The following is a 23,155-nucleotide window of genomic DNA, read 5'->3' as shown; positions in this document are numbered from 1 at the left end:
AATCTGATACAAAATGTGTGCAAAGGCTTGGGCTGTGGACCGCACCCCAGTGAGCCCCTCCCGTGGCTGGGGCTGTGTTTGCAAGTGGACAGTCAAGGGCACTCAGAGTTGCTGCTGTCCCTGTGACTGGATGCAAAGTCAAGCTCCATCCCTCACCTGAAGATCGCCTGAGGGCTCTGGTTCCAGCCAGGCCTGGAGGTGCACACCCGGTCACCACACATGCGCCCTTCCTCATACACACACCCTGCACACTGGGTGAGGAGATAGGAAGGGGGCAGGGGAAAGACATGCTCAGGCATGTCTAGAGTGTCCTAAAGACATCAACAGCCATTCCTCCCTAGCAGGCTGTCCATGAATAAGGACAAGTCATTTAGCGTCTGGGCTCGGTTTCTCCCTCTGCAGTGAGGGACAGTCACAGGGATGCTAGAGTTTGATGAGATGTGAATAATGGACAGAGACTGTCGCCATGTGTCTGGGGCTGCTTACTTGTCAGGTGCTAATCTGAGAGCTTGGGGCTCATTAGGGAAGATGCTCCCCTCTGTAGCCCATGCCCAGGGCATGTGTCAGCTCTTGTACCTACTGTTACCAGAATAATGGCTGTGTGCTGCATGTCATACTCCCTTGTATCTCAAATGCTGGTCTCCGTGTGAGATCCAGTTCTTCCTATTCAGAAAAGCATGTAGCAAGGGTCTAGTTCATGGATTCTGGGTTCAAATCCTGCTGTTGTGTGAATGATCTCTGCAAAGGTCATATTATTTGACTCCCAGCCAGAAGCACTATTTTGGGAGGTTCTGGAAATTCTAGAAGGCGGAACCTAGCTGAAGGATGTAGGTAATTGGAGGCAGGACTTCACGGCATTCTGCACCTGGTCCTGTCATTTCTCCCTCTGCTGTGTCCTGTAAGCAGCTCCCTCCCCCACATGTCTACACAGCCACTGTGTCCTTCTCAAGCTCACAGGGACAGACACACAGGCACTAAACTCTCGGAAACCCTGAACAACAATGAGTATCTCCTCCCTGAAGCAGCTCTTTCAGGTCTCTGCAACAGAAAAATATAACTAACACTGGATTCTCTCAGGGACCTCGGGACAGTGGTAGGAACTCTCCCTCTTAAAAAGGAAGCAAATTATGGTGCCTCCAACTCCACAAGGCTAAAAGGAGCGTGTGTCTATGCCAACAGCTATAGATGACAGGATCACAGACTGGCCTATTTGAACTTTCTTCTGTGTGACTGTAGCATGTTCTGTGTATGGTGAGAGCCCAGCGAGGAGCCTGGGGCAGGCATCACACTGAAGGAAGATGGAGGACATGGGGAGATGAGGAAAGAGTCAGTAGGATGAGGCAGAAGAAGAGCTGGAGCCATATGGTGAAAGGTCCCAGTGCCTGGCCTCGCTCTGGACTTTCCACCAATACCTCCTCCAATTGGGACCCCCATTTCCCACTTTCTCCAGGGACTCTGCATGCTCTCCTTGTGCTGCCCACATGGGGCTCTAAGGGATCCTCCTCCCATCCCCGGCCCCTGCTCTCACCTGGACCTTCCACTGACTCTGCTCCAGTCGCAGGGTGTGGTTGGCCACCAGGACGGTGATCGCCTTAGTGGCACTAGCATACCCATTGCCCCAGGGTGCATTCTCCTGCAGGACAGTGAACTGGGGTACACCGGGCAGGGTTCCACAAGTTTGTGTTAGCACATACACGCAGGTACCCATGAAGTCAAAGCGTTGGCCATCATAGGTGACGTAATGAGGATCTCCTGATGCCTGGCAGGTGGTAGTGCCCGCAGGCACACAGCCCAGGACTCCATTGGATGGCTGGCAAGTCTCATGTGAGCCACAGGATGAGGGCTCACAAGAGAGCAGGCCACCTTCATAGCAGTGGCAAAGAGAGTCGCATCCAGGTCCAGGGTAGAAGGTTTCTCCTGGTGGGTAGTAGGTGCCCTGGTGTACACAGCCGCAGGAGGCCAGAGGCACACAAGACTCACCACTGAGGGCAAAGCCGTCATCACAGACACAGCTCTCTTGGCATTCTGAGCCACAGCCTTGGGACACCTTCAGGTCTCCACAGGAGATTGGGCATCCATAAGAACATTGCTCATAGTGACTGTTGGGTGGGCAGGTCAGTGCTGCAGGGAGAGGCCATCATAGTCAGTAACTCCTTCAGAGGGCACAGCGGACACCCCCCAGACACATGTCTATACACGCGTGCAAGTTACCCAGCTGCAAGATGTCTGTATTTTTAATGGGGCCAGGAGAACAACTCCTATAACATTTTATTTGATCCTATCAATTAATATTTGTTTCTAATACCTAGTGAGATTTGGGATTACCTCTAACGGCTCTTCAGGTTTGGTATAAATCTGGTGCAATGCGTGTTTTAAACATGCACACACATGTAATTTATGCAGTGCATCTGTGGATATTGTCTTTCTTTCTGACCATTCTCCCTCCCACCCACCCCTCCTCCTGCTCTTGCATTTTCTTTTAACTCAGAACCTTTGACGATCATGCAAAGCATTCTACCATTCTCTAGCAGCACGCACGCACGCACACGCATGCACGCACGCACGCACGCACGCACGCACGCACGGCCGTAATAGCAGTTTTAAATGACAATACCATGTTGATTCTTTGTGGAATGGATGATGGGCATAAAGGATCCACTGTCCTAGCATGCTTTGTGGTAGGTTCAACTTTTCCCACAACGAAAGGTTCTTAAAAGTCAAAGATTACCACTTTCTGGGAGTCTTGATGTTTGCAATTATCTACTCTTCAGATGGAGCAGCTAGAGGGGCCATTCCACTCGCAGAGTTCAAATTTCCCTCCAAGGGCAGGGAACCTGGCACCATCTACACAGTTTGGCCTCATGCTGAAAGCTAGTCAAGCTGTGTGTTAATGTGCACAGTTAAAACATATGCAGTACAGGGCATACTCAAGCAAAGTTTAAAACTCAGATGTGTGCATGGCTTTCCAAATCTCTGCGAAAGACAAGCAAAACTGCTTGCCCGCCCTTCCTGCACCCACATCTGAAGCAGAGAGATGTGCGTGGGTTAAATGGTGAGTGGGACCAAGGAGAATGCAGAGGGTCCAGGCTCCTTCCAAACGCTGCGCCGCTGCTTCTCTCTGACCCGCAGCGCACATAAGCAATCTGACTTGGGGCCACCATAGATTTTCAGTCACCAGTGTCACCGTATGCTATTGTGACTTCCTGGTTGTCATGAGTGCGGACATGTAACTACGGGTTGGTACTCTTCCAAGGTATAAACACAATCCCTGCCTCACCAGGCATCCAAAGGATTAAGCAATGCTTCTTGTATATTAATGAACAAACATCAGACCCAATCCCAGGTTGTCACTCTTGGTACTCACGGCAAAATTCCTCGCTCCTCCAGGGATGCACAGTGCCCCCAGCAGCCTGGCATGCAGCAGCATACGCAGCCAGAGCATCACACAGTGGCTTAGACTGACCGGGCAGCAGGCAGAGATCATAGACACAGTCACGTAGTGCACCCTGGGGGTTCAGCAACTTGTGACACTCCCTGAAGGGACCCGCAGAATCAGTAAGGATCCCACATTCCTTTTTGCTTTGTTGTTGCTGGGCCACAAGTGAATCCAGTTGAGAACAGTCACCAGGATTAGTTGCTCCACACCCAGGTATTATCTCCTCCTGCCAGCTGTTTCCAAAGTCCAGAGTGCTGTTGGCTTGGCCTCCGTCCTTCAGAGCCAGATCATCCTCTGGGTCCCCATTGAAGTTCCCACAGAGCCCGCACACAGCCTTGGCGTAGCTGCTGGGCACCTTGGCAGTCACACGAGCATCCCAATTGTAGGTAACGGTCAAGCCAAAGTCTGTGCGTATGACAGCATCGTTGCCCTGGCGGAACACCTGAACTTGCCCGCCTGCAGCCTGGAAGGGCAGGTACTGAAGGATGCCGTCAACCTGGTCAGAGATTCGGGCAGAGCAGCAGGTCAGCGTGTCTGTGCTTTCGCTCAGCTGGCTCCAGTCACCCCACCCTCCTGGGTTCCGCCTCAGGGCTTCACAACCACTACTCCCTCTGCCTAACACATCACCCATCACTCATTATCCTCTCCACTGGGATCCAGATCTCTCCTGCCTTCCCAAGCCTGTCCCACCTGTCTCCCTGGTACTTGTTTGAGAATGTCCCCACGGGCTCACGTGTTTCAACGCCATCCATAGCTGATGGCACTGCTTCAGGAGGCTTTGGAACCTTTAAAACGTGGGCCGAGCTTGGAGAAGGACAAAGCTGGGAGGAAGGATTGGCGGGACCTAGCCCACTGACCTCTCTCTTTGCTTTCTGGTTCACTGAGATGTGAGCAAACCTCTCTCTTCATATTCCAGTTACTATGGAGCCAATAGCCATGTCTTCCGACCCCAGTGTACTGTATCCCCTCAAATCTTCCTACCCCAGCGTTCTGTATCCCCTCAAACCATGAGCTGAAGTGAACTCCTCTTGCTAAGCATTGGGTAACCCATCGGCAAGTTTTCCCATTAGTCTAGCCTCAAGGGCTTTGCACTCTGCCTGATCACCATCCACCAACTCTGCTGCTTCTGCTTTATCCTCCTGGGCTTGCCTACAGTTCAAGTGTCTGACACAGAATGCCCTGCTACCCCTTGGCTCTGCCAGCATCTTACCCATCATCCCTCAGGCTCTGCTGTCTCTGACTTTACAGCCCTCGCCCCCTCTGAGCTCCTCCTGTTCCACAGCGCTCAGCAATCGCACCCAGCTCTCAACATGCCAATGTCCCTGCCAAACCTCTCATTGCAGCCTCCAACAATCTCGGTCTGCTTCCCACTCTCCTCTAGTCAATACCCCAGCATAGCCCTGCCCCTGCATCTCCAACCATGCATGGACTTGAACTCACGGAGCTCAGTCCAGACTTGGGGCTCTTGTACTTGCTGTACCCCTGCTTGTAAGATTTTCACCCCAGCTCTCACATAGCTGCTGCTACCTCCTTTACATTCTACTTCAGGTCGAGCCGCTCTACCCAGCTGGCACTACTCATGCCCACTTTTCTGACCCACAATTTCCCCTGCTTCTGCATGCCACCTCCCAGTGTTGCTCTCGAAGGAGTATTCTCTTCCTCTCAGCGCTATTCTAGTCTCTGCAAGACTACCCAGTCTCGGGCTTCATATCTGCCGTTGCCTCTGCCTGGAACACGCCACCATTTACCTGGCGGCATCTTCTTTGTTCTCTAGGCTGCACCTGAGTTCAAGAGCTTGGTTCCAGCTAGCCCCTGCCTCGTCTCTGCTCACCGGCTTCGGTCCCTGCACTCAAGCTCCACCAGCATCCTTGCTGCTTGCTGCCCACTCGAGCTCATCCCTGCCTCAGGACCTCCTTCCTCCTGGAACTCCTGTCTGTCCGCTTCCTCACCATCTGTTGCATGGCTCGCCTTGGGACAAGCAGTAGACTATAATAGACTCCTGCAGGTTGGAGACGCACTCCGCAGTTAGCTGAACTACTCTCACAGAGAATGGAAGGACTGAGTTCAGGTCCCAGAACACATGGTGGGCAGCATACTGCCTGTAACTCGAGCCCAGAGGGATCTCATACCTCTGGGTTCCTCTGGTGCTATATTCACAACCCACGTCCTCCAGTTAAAAATAATAAAATCATTTTTTAAAGTATGAACTCCGGAGCAAAACATCAGAGTTCCAAAATCTAGCTCATGGGCATCTCAACTCACTATAGTCCTCTCAGTAACACACAACTGTGTCTCTGTAGGCGATTTCACTTCTCTGTGTTCCCGCTTTTCTCGGCCAAAGGTGAACGACTTTGCTGGCTTGCTGTGGAGAGGAGGTGAATGAATCTGCGCCATTCACTTAACCCACTGAAGTTGGTAGTGACATCATGTATGCTAGCTGTTATTGCCCAGGCCTTGGGCAAATGTCACTTCAGAGGGGTTAGAAAGCAAATACCTGTTAACTGCTATCCCTTCTCCTGATCTGGAGACCCTCCCCCCCTGCCCCGGAATCAAACCCTTACCAACGAACAAGATTTCCTTCACTCTAAGATCACTTTGGGGAGCTAGGGGTGAAAGTGTGTGAGAGGGTACTCGGGGCCCAGAGCACGGAAGTTCTCTCTTGTCTCCCATTTCCAATGTTCCTGTCCCCTCTCCAGGGGATGGGAAACTCCAGCTATCACCCTAACTTCTTTATTATAAGTATGGAGCATTGTGTGAACACCCAACGGCTTGCTTCTGCAGTTTTACTTTTGCTGTCTACAGAGGAAATGTGTGCTTCTCTGCTCTCAGTGGGTGGGGGCTGGGCCCTTCCGAAGGCCACCCTGACACCTGTAAGCGCTGCTCCATCTTGCTCCCAGGGGCCCGATGAGGGTCTGGGTTATCTAAGACGCACACCCAGCTAGATACTGGCATTCCATATGTCATCTTGCTCTAGGAACCATCATCTTTCAGAAGACGCCCAAGTCTACAGCTCTGAGGTTTCGGAAGAAAGACAACAACCAACAACATCTACTGGGCACCAGGGCATCTTTGAAAGACCAGGCAGGCGTGAGTTCATCAGAGCTCCACAACCACCCAGCCAATGACTGCTGCTGCTCCAGATGAAGCCTCTCTTATTCCGTCCTTTCTCAGAGGAAAATACAAAGGCTACAGACAGTCAGACTTGAGAAAAGATGGCGCTGCCTGGCTTCTGGGCTTCCCTCTTAACCACAGATTTTTAAATAAGCTCCTCCCATCACAACTACAGCCACTAACCTTTCTGGGGATTCACAGCGTCTCCCCTCCCCCACCCAATTCCCTGCCCAGTGGCTCTCACCATCACTCTTGCCGGGTACTCTCTGCGCACGGCCACCTCCACACCGTAGGCCACCACCCGCACAGCTCTGGTGTAGCTCACAGTCTGGCTGCCTCGATGTTCATTTTCCACCAGCACCTTAAACTCGGGCAGGGCAGCATCCTGGCCGCACGAGCCCACCAGCAGGTATGCGCAGGTGCCCATGAAGTCAAAGCGCTTTCCGTCAAAGCTCACGTAGTGCGGGTCTCCGGACGCCTCGCAGCTGGCGAAGTTGTCCGGGTAGCAACCCAGGAGGCCGTTCAGCACACGGCAGCGCTCACCAGAAGGACATCCTGATGTGTCCTTGCAGATCACCTTTTGGGTAGCCGCATCACAGGTGCAGCGTCGCCGACATAGGTCATCAGAAAACACTTCCTGACCTGGGGCCAGGGGGCGGCCCTGGTAGATGCAGCCACAGGATGACTCGGGCACACACTCGCCACCACTGGCCACAAAGCCTGGAAGGCACACGCAGCCCTCCACACATGGGCGCCCAGAGCAGTTGGTTGGTAAGGCTTCTGAGTTGCAAGAGGCTGGGCAGGCAGGGCTGCAAGTACTGTATTGGCTGTTGGCTGGGCAGGACAGGGCTGTGGAAGGACAGAAGTTGTGTTGGACAAGGGTGGGGCTCCCTCAGACAATGCTGCTTCCTCAGAGCTTCACACCCCTCAGTTAATGGCACTCTTGATGTTCAGGGCCCAATGGTCTCCCCCACTCCATCCCTGCACAACCAGTCAGTGAGCAAATCCCATGACTTTCACTGTCCGAGCCCACCAAGAATCTGTTTCCACAGCCCATGAACCCCAGCAGCCTCCTGCCTGGTGCCCTGGTCCCCTGCACCAAATATGTTCCTCACAGCAGCCGGAGGGACTGGGAATGCAGGATCAGACCATGTACCTCACCCCCACCCTCCCATGGCTCCATCAGAGGTGGGGGAGTAGAGTCCTCCCCAGGCTCATGGGGTTTCCCTGATCATCTCCCTGCTCCCACCTCTCTCACTCCCTACCTATGCCTGTGCCTTCTCCATCTCAACCTCCAATCACTCTGGACTCCCTATCCAGTGATGTGTCTGTCCCAACCTTGGGCTAACTTTGGCAAAGCTTGGATGTCTTGGCCAACCTACGTCTCTGGCATTCTCCAACATCAGGCTGAATCACAATCACGACTCAGATATTGAGCAAATGCAAGGGGGTTCCCAGGCCCTCACCATGGGCTTCCCATCCTGGGTGCTACTTACGGCAGCCGGCGTGTGACCTCCAGTTCCCATCAGAGACGCCCAGTTCCGCACAGGCCTGGGCATAGGCGGCAAGGCTCCGACACAGGCTGAGGCGCTCGCCTCCAGTCACACACAGGTCAAACACACAGTCCTCCAGGAAAGGCTTGGGGTCCAGGAATTCGTGGCAGGCAGAGAAGGGGCCTGTGGACAGAGTTAGCAGACCACAGAGCCGGTCTCCCTCGTAGTGCTGGGTCTGGCCTGCCGTGCAGGTGGGACAAGTGGTGTGGCAGCCGTCATCACACAGGTAGTCCCCATCGTCCAGCTTCCAGCTGTTTGCAAATTCCAAGGCATCTGGAGCCTGAACCCCATCAGGTGTGAGGAAGTCGTCAGCAGGGTCTCCATTATAGTTGCCACACAGCCCCCACACCTGGTTTTGGAAGCGCGTGGGCAGGCTCACTGTCAGCTGGCAATCCCAGTTATAGGTGACCACCAGCCCAAAGTCCAGCTCGATCACGCCTTGTGTTCCACTCTGGTACACAAGCAGCTGGCCGTTACTCAGGGAGGCAGGCAGGCGGGAGCGCTGATTGTCAATCTGCAGAGAGACCCGCAGAGATCAGACCCCTGTGTAGTGTCCCCTTCAGCCCTCACCTCCTCCACTCAAGTCCCCAGCTCTAGACACACAGGGAACCTTCCTTTCCTGCCCTTCCTTTGTCCTTCCCTAGGGATGCTGACCCTAGGGATGCTTGCTTTGCACCTCTAGTGGCCTGAAGTGTTCTTCCCCAAGATGTAAATGTGCATGAAGACCCTGCCCCCAGCCAATGTCTGCCAGGGGTCGCTGACTCAGTGAGGCTATCCCTGATCCCCTTCCTGTTGCCTCTTCTCCTCTGCTTCCCAGTCCCATGCAGTCTAGCCTTCTCCCACAGTGTGCTGGTTCCCACATTCTCCATCCGTCAGAGCCACTAGAAGGCCACCTCATGGCTTCATCTCCAGTGCCTCCAACAGTGCCTGGCGGAACAGCAGGATCACTACTAGCATGAAGCCAATGTGAGGAAGGGACCTGGCAGGCCAGGTGGCAGCAAGGGGCAGCTGCAGGGAAGCAATGAAACAATTCATGTCCATGCGACAGGGAGTGAGAGACGGGACGCTGCGGGTAGAACTAGTCAAGACCAGCAACCGCCACGATGATGATAAATCTCCCGAGGCTGCCAGCTTCATTAAATCCTCACTGTGGCATGTCAACCAGTACAGTAAGATCTCTGCCCAGGGGCAGCTATAACACAAGCACTGGCACGTTCTGAGTGCTGTACAAAGTGGCACAGGGTCCTGAACACTTCCTGTTTGCCATCAATCTTCTCTGGAACACACCTTTGCTTTAGAAGTGTCTCATTTCTGTCCTGCACCTAACCTCTGCCAACTGCTATGAAATAAACTCATTCCCCACCCTGCCCTGTGCTGAAAGACCCCTGGGGATGACTCAGAGAGATTAGCATCAGCAAACAATGCAAGCTGAGGAGTCAGACTGTGACCAAGGAGGCTCTGGCAGAGGGTTGGGGCTGGATTGGAAGCCTTGGGAAAAGGCCATACTGAATTCTGCCAGCTAAGGAAGGCTCCCCAGAGAGGGGACAGTCCAGTCGAGCCTGGAAGGACCAATAAGAGCCCCAGCTATTCTGGAGGAGGTAGGAGGCTTGCAAGTGTGAGGCCAGCTAGGCAGCCCAGTGAGCTCTGTCTCAAAAGAAAATGAAGAGAGCAGGAATGTTGCCCAGCGGCACAGCACACAGCTAGTATTTGTAAGGGACGGAGTTCAGTAACAACATTTCAAAACTTCAATATATTTTTTGAAAAAAAAATTACTGACAGAAGTAGTTTCTTGTATGGAGGAAAAAAAAAACACCAACAGACAATGTCATTTGCAGAAGTGGCAAGTTTCATAATTTGCCCTTTGATGAAATTCTTTGTGAATCTCTACACTCCTTCTGTAGATGAGGCTGGCCTCAAGCTCACAGAGGTACCTGTCTCTGCCTCCCAAGCACCAGGAGGCACAACTAATCTAGGAGGGAAACATCAAGCCAGTGATATGCAGAGACACCACGTGAAGACAGAGGGACCGTCCAAGGTGATGAAAGGTCCTCCGTCTTAAGGGGATTTTGGTGACACATCTGTGAAGACCTGGGTGGAGTGCACACGTACAGTGTGTGGTTTTGGTTGGGAGGGGAGATGTGGGTCACTGTGGGTTGAAACTGGGGCTTTCTAGCTGTGGAGGTGCACTTGGCAGGCAGAGGCAGGAGAACCTCTCCCTGAGGTTCAGGCCATCCTGGTCTACACAGTGACCAGGGTTATAGACTAAATAAAAGTTAAACCGGAAGCTAGGGCATTACACACGCCAGGCAAGTGCTGTACACACAGACCCTCATTTGCGGAGTCCACCTGGGCTCTGGACCACTGGGCTGCGGTCCCGTCTCTCCTTAGCTTTTTACCCACTAAACCCCCCGGGCAGGCCTTGAACTTAGGACCAGCTCCTTGAGTACCTTGGATTTATCCCATTCTATCAGGCTCAGCTATGAGTTTTAATATACAAAAATTTATCTGGAAATTAAACAAAACTTATTTATACATCACATTCTAGCTAACGATGTATATGTTGAAGTCGTTTTGGTGACGTGATCTGATGTCTGTAATTGACTTTCAAGGACATAAAAAATGAAGCTGTCAATCTGATGGGAATGTACAGATGGGTATCTGAGGTAAGCAAAGAATAATTAAAATGTTTAGAGTCTATGCAGGGGACTGGTATATGTGTTCACTGTCTAGACTAAATACCCTGGCTCAAACATCTGAAATCTGAAATAATAAAATGAATCTGACACTTTCTGAGCATTAACACATGGGTTCAGTCCCCAATGCCAGAAAGATTAATAAGATAAAAAACTGTGTGTAGTTTACATAGTGTGGAAAATTATCCTTAGGCTTTGTGTTAGAAATGTAATGGAGCCTAAATGGACTTGTGTTTGCCATCACGGTATGTACATGCAAATATTCCAAAATTTTAAAAAGTTCAAAATCTGAAGCATTTTTGGCCTTGAGCATCTCAAACCGGGGACTCTCAACATGAACAGTGACTAAGGCTTGTTTAGAGACCTAACCGTTTCCATGGTGACAGTAGGGCAGGTAGATAGCTGCGGCTTGATTTCGCTGCCCAGCAAAGCATTCACCAGACTCAGCACAGAGACCCTGCAGCCAGCCTGTGTGTGCCCCTTCCAGGTGTTACCAGGAGACCTAGCTCTCGGGCCTTGGGAAGGAGATCACTGCTTGTCCTTCAACCTCCTTCCTCACTTGTCCCTCTCACCAGACAATGCCACCTCGAGGAGGTCCTACAAGCGTTAAACTCACAATGTAGAAGGAAATGGATCCGGCACCAGCCAGGCTCACCAGTAGTGATTACGTCACGCCAGAGATCCCTACTGTTGGACAATTAGATTGCTTCTTTTTCCATTTGCTTTTTTCCCTTTTGCTATTCCCAATAGCACCCAACTGTTTTCCTCCTGAGCAGTCACTATGCATCCCTAATGTTTCTAGCGGTGGAGCTGGTGAGGGGAAGGTTTGAAGGAACCGACTCTGGTTCTCACGTCTCACCAGTTCCCCACCGCCTCACCCACAAAAGGCCTTGAGCTTGGGGCCTGACAGCAGGACGTGGCCTCCTGGTTTTGATTGGTGGCTCATGGGTATTAAAGTCTGAACACTCACCCGGGCGAAGCCAATTTCTCCACGAACCAGTGACACAGAGTGGCTGTAGGCGTAGACAGTGACCAAGCCCACGTAGGAGACTTGGAGGCTGCCACGGTGCTCGTTCTTCGCCTCCACGCTGAAGGCCGGCAGGCTCATGTCCTCTCCAGTCAGCTCAGCCATGGTGTAGGAGCAGGTGCCCATCATGTCATAGCGGCGGCCGTCGAAGGTGGTGTAATGGGGGTCACCCTGGGCACGGCACACAGCTGTGGACTCTGCCACACACCTGGCCTTTCCACTCACCATCTGGCAGCGCTGCCCAGATGTACACCGCATGCCTTGGCAGGAAGTCTCTGCTGCGGAGAGCCGAGCTGGGGAGGGAAGCGTTAGAAACAGAGTTGGAGACGTTCATGAGGTCAGAACCCTGGAGCCCTCCCTCAGTGTGGACTATGGGCAGTTGGCTCATGACCGCCCATTTTACAGGCATGGAAACGGAGGTTTGAGGTCTCGTGGAGAGGGAGTCTCCGGGTTTCCTGACACCCCAGGGCTTCTGATTTCACTGTTTAGCACAGCTTGGCCCAGAGGAATGGCAGGCGGTGGAGAGGGAGCAGGAGCAGCCATTGGAACATCAACCGCTCACAGTTCCATTTCCCTCGTCCTGGTCTTCCCATCCGGCTGGAATGGCCGGAGGATAGGAACTGGAAGACAGGGCAGGGCAGTGTGGGAAAGTCTTTCTGTGTAAGCAGGGGACCTGAGTTCTGGTTCCAGCTCCGTGAAGAGCTGGGGTGATAGCAGTGGGTTAGCTCAGTGAGCGGGAGGGAGCACTCAGATCCCAGGGGCGGCTGGTCGGCCAGTTCAGCTGACTGAGAGCTCCCTGTTCAGAATCCCAAAAGCAAACAGACAAGATGGTAGGGATGAGAAGAGGATACCTGACATTGACCTCTGGCCTCAACACATGTGTGCTGGGGTATGCATATCTGCATACACACATGCATGCCTGGGTGTGATACCTGCTTGCACACAGGTACACATGCATGTGTGTATGCAAGTATTTGCCTGGGTGTGCAAACCTGAATGCACACATGCATGCCTGGGTGTGCATACCTGCTCTCACAGATACACACATGCATTCCTGGGTGTGTATACATATAGATACACACATGTTGTTCGTACCCCCTTGAAGTGGGGTGGCATTTTGCCAGGATAAGGAACCCCCAGGTCTAGGTTCCCAGTCTGAAGAAGCTGAAGAAGACCATCTGGGAAGAAACAGCCCTTCATGGTCAGCTTCTAGCCCTCAAGAGCTCTTCTTTCTGACCCTCCTGGCAACAGCTCACCCTGCACCACCCCGATCTTCCACCACAAGCTGATCTAAGGAATTTACATGCTTTCATTTGTTCCACTCCCACCACAGCCCTGTTGCCGGGTGTGTGTGTGTGTGTGTGTGTGTGTGTGTGTGTGTGTGTGTGTGATTATCCCTACTTCAGAGTCACAGAAACTGAAGCCTAGAGAGGTGGAGTGATGGCCAAAGATCATGCAGGCACAGCTGGGGTTTAACCCCAGGCCCTCTGCCTCTGGCCCTGTGTCCTCACAACACCTGAGCTACCTGGTGGCATCTTCGGAATGGGCTGAGCCTGACGTCTCACACAGGGCCAGATCCTGTCCCTTCACTCTGCCAAAGCACACGAAGCACCCATGGGGCTGGAACGCAGAGACGCCCCACCCGGGGTCCTCAGTGTTACTGCTTTGGATCTCCTGGTTTGGGGCATCAGCGCTCCTACATGAGGTGCAGCACTGCGGTTAGCAGCAGGTGCAACTGTAGCAGTTGCTAAGGTAGCAAAATACTGACCAGCTCCTTCCCAAAGAGCCCTCCGCCCTGGCTCCCTTCGTCTCCCTAGGACCCTCTATAACCTCCCCACAAAGCAATGGAGTTCACAGCAGGGGCTTCCCGATGCAGTGCTGTGGGTAGTTGTGCCTCGGGTCGCTCTTGTGGGTAAATATCTAGGATCTTCTTCTGTAAGGGTAGGGAAGGGTCCGAGAGGAATCAAGGAAGTGTGCCATGGAGGATAGACATGAGATAGAAAGGTTAACTAAGCCGGGAAGCCAAGGAGGAATAGGTAGAGAAGGCACGGCTAGAAGGCCAAGGCCAGGGCTCGTTTCCCATCACTCACTCTCTCCACAGGCAGCTGCTGTCCCGTAGCCCACAGCCTGGGCCAGCCCGAAGGTGAGTAGCCCAAAGCTGGTGGAAGCCTCAGCTGTGTGCATCTTGTCAGCAGTGCCAAGGTCCACTTCCGCATAGGAGAACTCACTGCCTGGCACAGCCACCCAGGTGAGCTTGGCCCCCAAAGCCTGCCCATCCATGGTTAGCTCACTGGTAGCCTTTGTCTGTGCAACCACCAGGGCCACACCCTCAGTGCCTGGCATACTCTTGATCACATAGGCAGAGCAGTAGGCTGCCACATCTGGGATCAGGACCAGGTAAGGGTCATAGGTCATTTGACCCTTTTTGGCCCCTGTGCCAAACAGCACAACCTGGATACCCACGTCTGCGGACAGGTAGAGTGGCCGGGTTGGCCGGATCTCAAACTCAGCCACATCGCCCATCTGGAGGCCTCGGGAACCAATGGTTCCCCCGTGGTTGTACGTCAGTTTTGTGGTCTGGCTGGCTACAACATAGGCTAGATCATAGCGGGACTGGAAGGCCAGAGGGGGAACCACATACTGGGTTCCCCAAGCAGATGTGGGGAGCAGTTGCTCCACCACATGGTTGCAGTTTGTGTGCTTCTGGACACAACTGTGGCCAGAAAGAACAGCCACTGGGCTGCTGGCTGTGACCCTTGACCCAGAGAGATCTGCTGTGCTCTGTAGCTGGGCTGCTTCATATGGTTCCAGAGTCACAATCACACTACTACCGGCTGGGTGGAAAGTGTTGCGGAATGTCACTGCTGCCTTCAAGCTGATAATAACTGAGGCACCGGCTCTGCCAGCCACCACAGCAAACTCTTTTACATGTTGGGCAGAGATGCCTGGGGGTGTGAGTACAAAGTACTCTGTGCCCAGGGCTCCAACAGGCCAGAGCAATGTTAGCTCCGCTGTTCCGGGCTTAGCATTTAATGCCTGCACAGAGATGCGGTGGTCAGAATGGACCACCACAGCACGCTGGAAAGTGTTGCTGCCAGTCATCTCTGCGTTGGCATTGATGTTGACCATGACTGACTCTCCAGGCTTCACTGTGACCTTCTGTGAGGTGCCATCGGCCTGGCTGAGGATGGTGACAGAGGTGGTGCTCTCTGACAGACTGGAGATGAAGACGCAGAGAGAGGCCGTGCTGTACCCGGGCTCGGAATTCTGCAGGAAGGCCGTGAGGAATTCTTCCCCACCAGTGTTCCTGGGGTCCACTGTGGCCTCCTGGGTCAACCCTTAAGAAAATGCAGTTGTGGGTCCATTTACCTATTCCTCCCCATTTCAAACCCAGCTCGTTGCCCTGTGCCCGAGACTCTCTTGACATAATTCTCCCCCTCTGCTCCCATTTCCTTCCTTACCCATGCAGCATTTGTTCAATCTGTAATCCTTCCATGCTTTTGTTGCCCCGATGCCTGAGAACTTTGCACAGAGCTCTTGAACTCAATGCCTCAGGGCCAGACGAGGACTAGGAATGTGTGAGATAGTCTAGGTAGCGGGACTGGGAACTGGAGCACCGTGCTCCACCTGAAACAGCTTTTGCTGGTTGTTAATGTGAAAGATTGGAGCCTTTCACCTGTTTTAAGGAAAGCTATTTGGCTAGCTGAAGTTCTAAATGAACTCTACATCCTGTCTGTGTGGTTTCTGTCTGAATATGACTAGGGGATTTAGGGGAAGCGGGTGAAGGGGAGAGGGATTGTAGAAGTGTGGACAGAGCCTCTGAGAACTAGAGGCTAGTGGGCTTCTCAGTGTCTGTGTCCGTGTGTGCGTGTGCGTGTGCGTGTGTGTGTGACAGAGTATGTGTGTGTGAGAGAGTGTGTGTGTGAGAGTGAGTGTGTGTGTGTGAGAGAGAGAGAGTGTGTGTGTGTGTGTGTGAGAGAGAGAGAGAGAGAGAGAGAGAGAGAGAGAGAAGAATTCTATCATATTTCTTTTACTACCTAAGGGCTTCTCCCACTTCCGCTAGCCTCTGTCTCATTTAAGTTAGCCTTGGGGTGGCATTGAGAAGCGGTTTGTGGAGGGGACAAAGCTTGAGGGTGCTGACCCAGGCAAGAAGACTTTCCCCAGATATAAATGGGGGCTTGATCTGACTTACCCCACAGGAGAGTCGCTCCGGCCCAGAGGGCCCACCAGCTCCACAGGGATCCCATGCCTGCAGCTGGGAGAGAGGGAGGGGAGATGATGTTGTCCGGTTGGAGACCATTCCAGATAGGACAGAGGGGACAGTCTCAGGAGAAGGTTACCTGGGTGTAAGGAGGCTCAAATGGGAAGAGAAGTTGACTAGATAGGACCAGATGGGTCTGGAGCGGGGGACGAGGCTGGGAAGGAGGAGAGGAGGTCAGGCAATAGGTAGGGTATTGAATATCCAGGGGTCAGAAGGTAGAGGTAAAAGAGGCAGTCTAGAATTCAGATCCAGAATAGGGTGCTAGTTGTCCCTCTTCTGCAAGAATCCCAGCCCTTCTCACCTGCGGGTCCCGGAGCTGCAGGACCAGATTGCAAGCTAGGCTATATAGTGGAGATTCCTGGCCCCTTGGGCCACACCCTGAGTCACCTGACAAGCATATTATGCCAACTTCCTGGAGGAGGATGCTGATCTCAGAGCAGGTGGAATGGGGAGCCCTGAAGACCTGCCAAGGGTGGAGGATGAGTCTGTAGCCTGTGTTCTGAGAGTGGTGTGAGAACAGCTGGTGGCTACACCCTGGGAGCTTATGGATCAATTCAGTCCTGGAAGGGCGTTGTCCTCACGGAGACAGCTGGGGAGCAGCATGTTGAGATCCTGGCTCCCTGGGCTGGGTTAGGGTGGTGGGCAGGGTCTGAAATGGAGATGGGAGGTGGTAACTGGTCATATTTGCTGGCTCACTGGCCAGATTACTTTCTTTGACCCCTGCCAGAAACAACAGTAAAGGATCCATATCCGGGTCCTAGTTCCTTGTAGTTCCAAGCTGAGCCTTGGTTCTTCGCCGTCTTCTTTCCAGTCACTAGTGGAGGACAGGGGTCTGGGAGTGAGCAGGGGGCTGAGGTCTCACCTAGACCTGTGATGTATATCATCACATCCTTGCCCCATTAGGGTGTCCTGGGATTCTCCCCTATGATGTGGAAGCATAGAGAACTATCTTTGCTGGGCTCCTTGATGTTCTGAGGTGCTCTTTATCTGCTTGTGGTAGGGAGGGGGGTAGAGTGGAGGCCCTGGAACTCAGGCTGTGTGTGACAGAGGCCAGAGGTCTCTATTTCCTGGTTCCACAAGACCATGAGGGTTTCACTTCCTGGAGAATTATTTGGTTTGGGATTTTTTACTTTCTGTGGTTTTGCCATCCCCTCTCCTTCTTTCTTTCTCCCTTTCTTCTTTCTTTTGTACCCTGAGAAGGGACCGGCTGGACAGGTTTTGAGTACCTTTCCATTACCTTGCAATTGGTCTGAGATGAGGCATGGGGGCCAGATGGCATAGTGAGACTCAAGGTGGTGGATTTTCTGGGCTGGAGTCAGCATGTCTCATAGCACTGGCCTGGCCCATGTCATCCTCTCCTGATCCCTACTTTGCAGATCGATGTTTGCCAAGGAGTCTCCTCAGGAAACAGCAGCTGCGAAGCCTAGTGTCCTCTGTCAACACCCCCTCCCAACTCCTTCTCCCTTATCACTGAGGCCTGGGCTTCTGTGCAGCCTGGCTGGGTGGGGAATCTTCTCTGTGCAGAGCTGTGACTTCCCATCTAACCGCCTGTGGCAGGTTTTCAGAGGGGAAGATAAAGCCTAGGTACTGATGATAGGGCCCTGGAGTCAACAGAAGTAGAGTGAGTAGGTGGGAGGCTGGATGGAAGCCAGAGAGGACAAGAAACAGGGGAGTGCAGGGCCAGGGGTGGGAGTCGTGAGAGTGAGGACTTTGGGAGGACAGAGGCATAGCACCCTCGGGAAGCCCCCGAGAGCTGGGAGACAACACAACAGAGTCCCCGAGGAAGAAATGGAGTGGGAAGAGATGACACCAGGACTCCCAAGGGAGAACGTGATAGCAAACCAAGATGTCACCCACTCTATGTGGTTACCGCTTTTCTTCCTTGAGACACTCAGAGAAATAAGATGTGAGGAGGAAAACATTAGGGTGAGATTTCAGAGATAATGTTGACCCCCTTTGTGCACACTTCTCTATGCCTTAATGTATCCCCTGCCTGAAACCAAAGAGAAACCTGCCCCTTTGGTCACTGCTCTCTGCAGAAGGAAACCTGGAAATGGGTGGTGGAGCAAGTCTTATGAACACTGTAACTTGACAACCCCTTAGGACCTTGTCTCTTACTCCTTTCAGAGGGGTGTGTGTGTGTACACTTACATGTATGTGTATTATGACACACTCCTGTGCCCTACCCCAGATTATTTATATTCTCATGAATCTTACTAACAACCCCGGACATAACCCACAAGAACACTTCCTTATGGTCAAAGAAATCATATTCATCCTGCCAATTGTAGCTTTCTTCTGACCCCAAGCAAAGGGCTCATCTGAACCTTTGGGCCTCTCCATATCTATGAAGTAAGCCACACCATTCCAGACCCTGGGGACCCCTCTGACTTGTCTGGGCTCTACGAGCCAGGCCACAGGGCAAATGATTTTCTGTCCAGCTAAGATCAGGTTTTGCTGGAAGTTTCTAACTCTACTCCTTCATACTCTGGTCCCAATGACCTGACTTGCACCTGCACAGAACTGCTCTGTGCTCTCCAATGATCTGTTACTTGCTGCATGGTTCTAGTTCCTTCTCCGTAATACCAAACATCAGTGTTTCTTCATTGAAACTGTCTTGGCTTCCATAGCACTTTCTGGATTTTGTGATACTTTGATCTGTTTCCTATATGTACACCTTCATCGCTGGTGACTTGTAGATTCTTTTTATGATCTTTCTATAATTCTCCAGAATATAACCCTGTTCCCCATGTCATCCAACAGAGCGTCCTATGCAGATGAACACTTTCTCTCCTTTGCCTGTGGTAGACAATTGAGCTCACGAGGCTACTGAGCCTTTGAAATGTGACAAGTGTAATGGAGGAGCTGGATTTTTTTGTTTAGTGTAATTTAAAACGAGGCCATGTGCCCGTCCGGGCGTCCACACTAGCTACCACACAGCCCTAGAGCTGTTACCAGCACAGGCTCTGTGCCATCTTCTCATCAGGATGCTTATTTGCTCGGCCATCCACATACCTAATCATTTACTCCCATACTCCCTTTTCATTCCTTTAGTTTCCTTATAGACAACCATTCTGATGTGATCCATGAGTCTATTTTTCAAATATCTGATTAAAATAATAGACTATTAATAAGTAAACAAACCATAAATGTATATAGCTCATTAAGTCACCTCAAATAAATACACCCTTATAATCTTCAGGTGAAGTCTAATAAGCCAGGCCAAGTCTTCAGCAAGAACGTTCCAGCATTCTTGAGACCCTCTTCATGCTCCCTCCAAACACTTCTTACTCCTTACCTCTTGAAAGCTAGTGGCTATTTCTAAGATCATAGGTTATTCTGTTCTTGAATTCTGTGTAAATGGAATCATGTTTGTCTTGTTTTGTGGTTGTCTACTTTCAATCAATGACTTCTTTTCCCAAGTAACTATAGTTCATCATTTTCAATGTGACATGCTAGCCAGTTATATGAAAATATACTTACTTATCTATGAGCACTTGGATTGTTTTTACTTTAGCTAATGTATTTTGTGCATGTGCACAATTTCTTTGGAAAGTAGCATGAAGTTCCTAGTTGTAATTTCCCCAGGTTACTAAATTAAGATTTAGATGCTGTCAATATCTTTCAAAATTGAGGGACTAATTTCAACTTGCACAATATGTATGATCTTTATGGCTGCTCAGAGCTACACCACTACTTCCTAAAAGTGCAGTGGTATAGATCTGAGGTTCTAAAAATTTATTTTTTGCACATATGTGTCTGAGTATATGCCTGTGCACCACATGTGGGCAAGAGTCCCCAGCATTCAGAAGAAGGCATCAGATGCTCTGGAAATGGAGTCACAGAGGGCTGTGAGCCACCAAGTGGGTATCAGGAGCCAAATCTGGCTCTTCTGGAAGAGCAGTCACTGCTCTCAGTAACTGAGCCATCTCTCCAGACCCTGACCTGTGGTTTTAGTTTGTATTCCTTTGTCAGTGAGGCTGAACACACCTTCATGTGTTTACTGATCATATGTATCTCTTTCTTGTGATTTCAGACTTATTAAGCTTTTTCCCAATATTTTTAATTGTCTAACTGATTAGTATGGATTCTTTATATATTCTGAACTTAAACTGTTGGTTATTTATTCTGCAAATATTCCCCCTTCTCTGTGACTTGGCTTTAATATTCTTAAGAATGAAAAAGAATCTTAATTTTAATATAGTCCATTTTGGAAATGGCCTTTTCTCATGATAATATTGAGTCCCAAACATGAACATTATTTTTCCATTTATTTAGAGCTTGATTTTATCAGTATTTTGAAATTTTTCAGAATACAAATCTTCTACTTATTCTGTTAGATTTACTAACAGAATAACTAATTAATAATTAGTTAATAATTAATAAATAATTAATAATTAAAAGTTAGATTTTAACCTTTACTGGTGCAATTATAAATGATAGTATGCTTTAAATTTCAGATTCCAGTGACACAGTTTTTGTCAAGTTGGGCCTTCTTGTTTTTCTCGAAGCCTAATTCCTCTTCCTTTTTTATATGCTTGCTGCCTTCTGAACGGTTCAGAGCTCGGAGAGCTGGCTCTCTCTTTTCACCTTTTTACATGGCTCCTGGGAATCAAACTCAGGTCATCAGGCTTATGTGGCAAAGGTGTTTGCCCATGAGACCATCTCACTAGTCCTTGCTCAGTCCTTTACAGTGAACTATCAAATGTCTTTTTGCAGCTATTGAAATGACTTATGATATTGTCATTCATTCTGCTAATGTGTTCACCATGTTTACTGTGTTACATATGTTAAAACAACCTTGCATCTCTGAAATCCCATGTGGTGACACTATTTAGAATAATTCATTCAATTGATGTCTGATTCTGTTTGCTAATCTTCTGTTTAGAATTTTTTGCATTTATGTTTATCGGGAATATTAGTATTCCTTTCTCTTTTCCACTTTTCCTTTTGTTTGTTTAAGACAAGCTTTTCTCCATAGCCCCAACTGTCCTGGAACTCACTATGTAGACCAGGCTGGTCTCAAATTCACAGAGCTTTGATCCCCGAGTGCTGGAATTAAAGGCATTTGCCACCACAGCAGGCTGTTCTGCCTTTCTTTTTATTGTGATTTGTGAAGATCAGTTTTCATTGCCAACTGGACTGGATTTAGAATGACCTAGGAAACAGAACTCTGGGCATATATTGGTGTTTTGCCATGGATGTCGGATCCCCTGGAACTGGAATTATAGGCAGTTGTGAGCTGCTATGTGGGTGTTTTGGGAGCTGAACCTGGGTCCTCTGGAAGAACAGTCAGTGCTCTTAACCACTGGATCATCTCTCCAGCCCACTAAACAGTGTTTTAACTATTCCTTTTTATTCAGTCTGGGACCCCACTGATGTAGGATACCACTCTGTATGCTGTGAATTATGTTTTATTACTATTGGTTAATAAAGAAGCTGTTTTGGCCTATGGCGAGGCAGAATATAGCTAAGCGGGAAATCCAAGCAGATAGGGAGAAAGAAGGTGGCATTGGGGAAGATGCCAGGAACCGCTGGAGGAATAAGATGCCAGGGCATTATCAGTAATCCACAGGGCATGTGGCGATATACAGATTGGGTTAATTTATATGTAAATAGCCAGGAAGAAGCCCGAGCCCATCAGCCAAATAATGCTCATTAATATTATGCCTCTGAATGATTATTTTATAAGCAGCTGAGGGAACTGGTGAACAGGAGAGAAACTGGTGCAGTGGGACCGGATGGGACAGAGAAGAGACTTCCAAGTACACTGCACCATAAATGTTGATGGCACCATGGACTGATTAGAAAGGAACAGAGAAAGTAAGCGGACACCAGCACTCATGTCCCTACGTGTTGACTGTGGCTGCAATGTGACGAGCCACCTCATGGTGCCAAAAACATGCCTTCCACACTACGACAAACTATTCCCTTAAACTGTGAGCTAAAATAAACTCTTTTATGAGTTGCTTTTATCACACCAATGAAAAAAAGTAACTAGCACACATTTGGAACCTAGAATCGGGGCTAGTGGTTTTCTGGAGGAATGCGGAAGAGTTTAGAAGGCCTAAAGAAACCCTAGACGGAGCCGGGCGGTGGTGGTGCACACCTTTAATCCCAGGAGGCAGAGGTAGGCAGATCTCTGAATTCCAGGCCAGCCTGGTCTACAGAGCGAGTTCTAGGACAGCCAGGGCTGTTACACAGAGAAACCCTTTTCCAAAAATGAAGACACCCTAGAAGCTAGAAACAGAGCTTAACAAGATATCTGGTAGGTGTTGGAATGACGACAAAAGGCAAGCAGTGGACGCTGTGCTCGAGAGACTGTAGAGGGAGAACAAAGACCCGGCCAGAGCTGGAACAGAAGCCCATGTGTTACAGTCCGTCAAAAAAAATCTGTGGGGAACTTCAGTGAGGCTGAATTCAAAAGGGAACTTAAAGACAGCATTCAGTCTGTGGTACAATTACTGCGCTCTGCTCTTAGCCAGGCCGACAGTGAGAAAGACGAGCAGAGGGAGCACAATGGCATGAAAAGCATGCTCTTGGTGAGCAAAAAGCATGGGCACGCTGGGAGGTGCAGACGAGGCCGATGAAGGGAAAGCGGCCATGATAGGGAGGTCCTCTGCTCAAAAGCAGCCAGCTAAGGAAGTGTTCTCCCAGGTTCAGCTGCCAAGGTACACACACAGACTACAGTTGCAGTGGGAAAGAGCCAGATGTTATCTCAAGGTGGCCGTGGAACTTGGCAACACTGTCCAAATGGTACTGGCTTGGCACGCATTCAAAACACGAGATCAGGGCGGGGAGATAGCTTAGCCATTAAAGGTTAGGCTCACAACCAAAAAAAAATACATATATATATAAGTGATGGGGTCATAGAGCCTTGCCTCAAGGTTCCAGAAAGCTGCTAAGTTCAGGCTGTAAGTATTGCAGATCTGAGGGGAAAAGATTTCCTAATGCAAGTATTGCAGCTTTGAGGGGGAAAGTATCCTGGCAGTCAGAAGCCAAGGAATATTGGAGTCACAAAGCACAACAAACCTCACACAAGAAATATATTGGGAAAGACACAAGAGGGTGGCT

The 23,155-nt window shown here is 50.5% G+C and overlaps 1 protein-coding gene across 1 annotated transcript in view; it reads right to left on the bottom strand.

Moving 5' to 3' along the window:
* Positions 1 to 16,067, bottom strand: part of LOC119821865 (IgGFc-binding protein-like) — a 43,042-nt gene extending 26,975 nt beyond the window's left edge. Inside the window, exons 1-6 of the mRNA XM_038340969.2 lie at positions 16,013 to 16,067; positions 11,764 to 12,113; positions 8,044 to 8,614; positions 6,792 to 7,396; positions 3,365 to 3,932; positions 1,529 to 2,121 (exon numbers count right to left, since the gene is read on the bottom strand). Of these exons, the coding sequence (XP_038196897.2) occupies positions 1,529 to 2,121; positions 3,365 to 3,932; positions 6,792 to 7,396; positions 8,044 to 8,614; positions 11,764 to 12,113; positions 16,013 to 16,067 (2,742 nt within the window). The remainder of the gene's footprint in view (positions 1 to 1,528; positions 2,122 to 3,364; positions 3,933 to 6,791; positions 7,397 to 8,043; positions 8,615 to 11,763; positions 12,114 to 16,012) is intronic.
* Positions 16,068 to 23,155: the final 7,088 nt, after the last annotated feature.

This window comes from Arvicola amphibius, chromosome 8 (assembly GCF_903992535.2).
Source record: "Arvicola amphibius chromosome 8, mArvAmp1.2, whole genome shotgun sequence".
NCBI classification, from domain to species: Eukaryota; Metazoa; Chordata; class Mammalia; order Rodentia; family Cricetidae; genus Arvicola; species Arvicola amphibius.
This window is presented reverse-complemented; position numbering and strand designations above follow the sequence as displayed.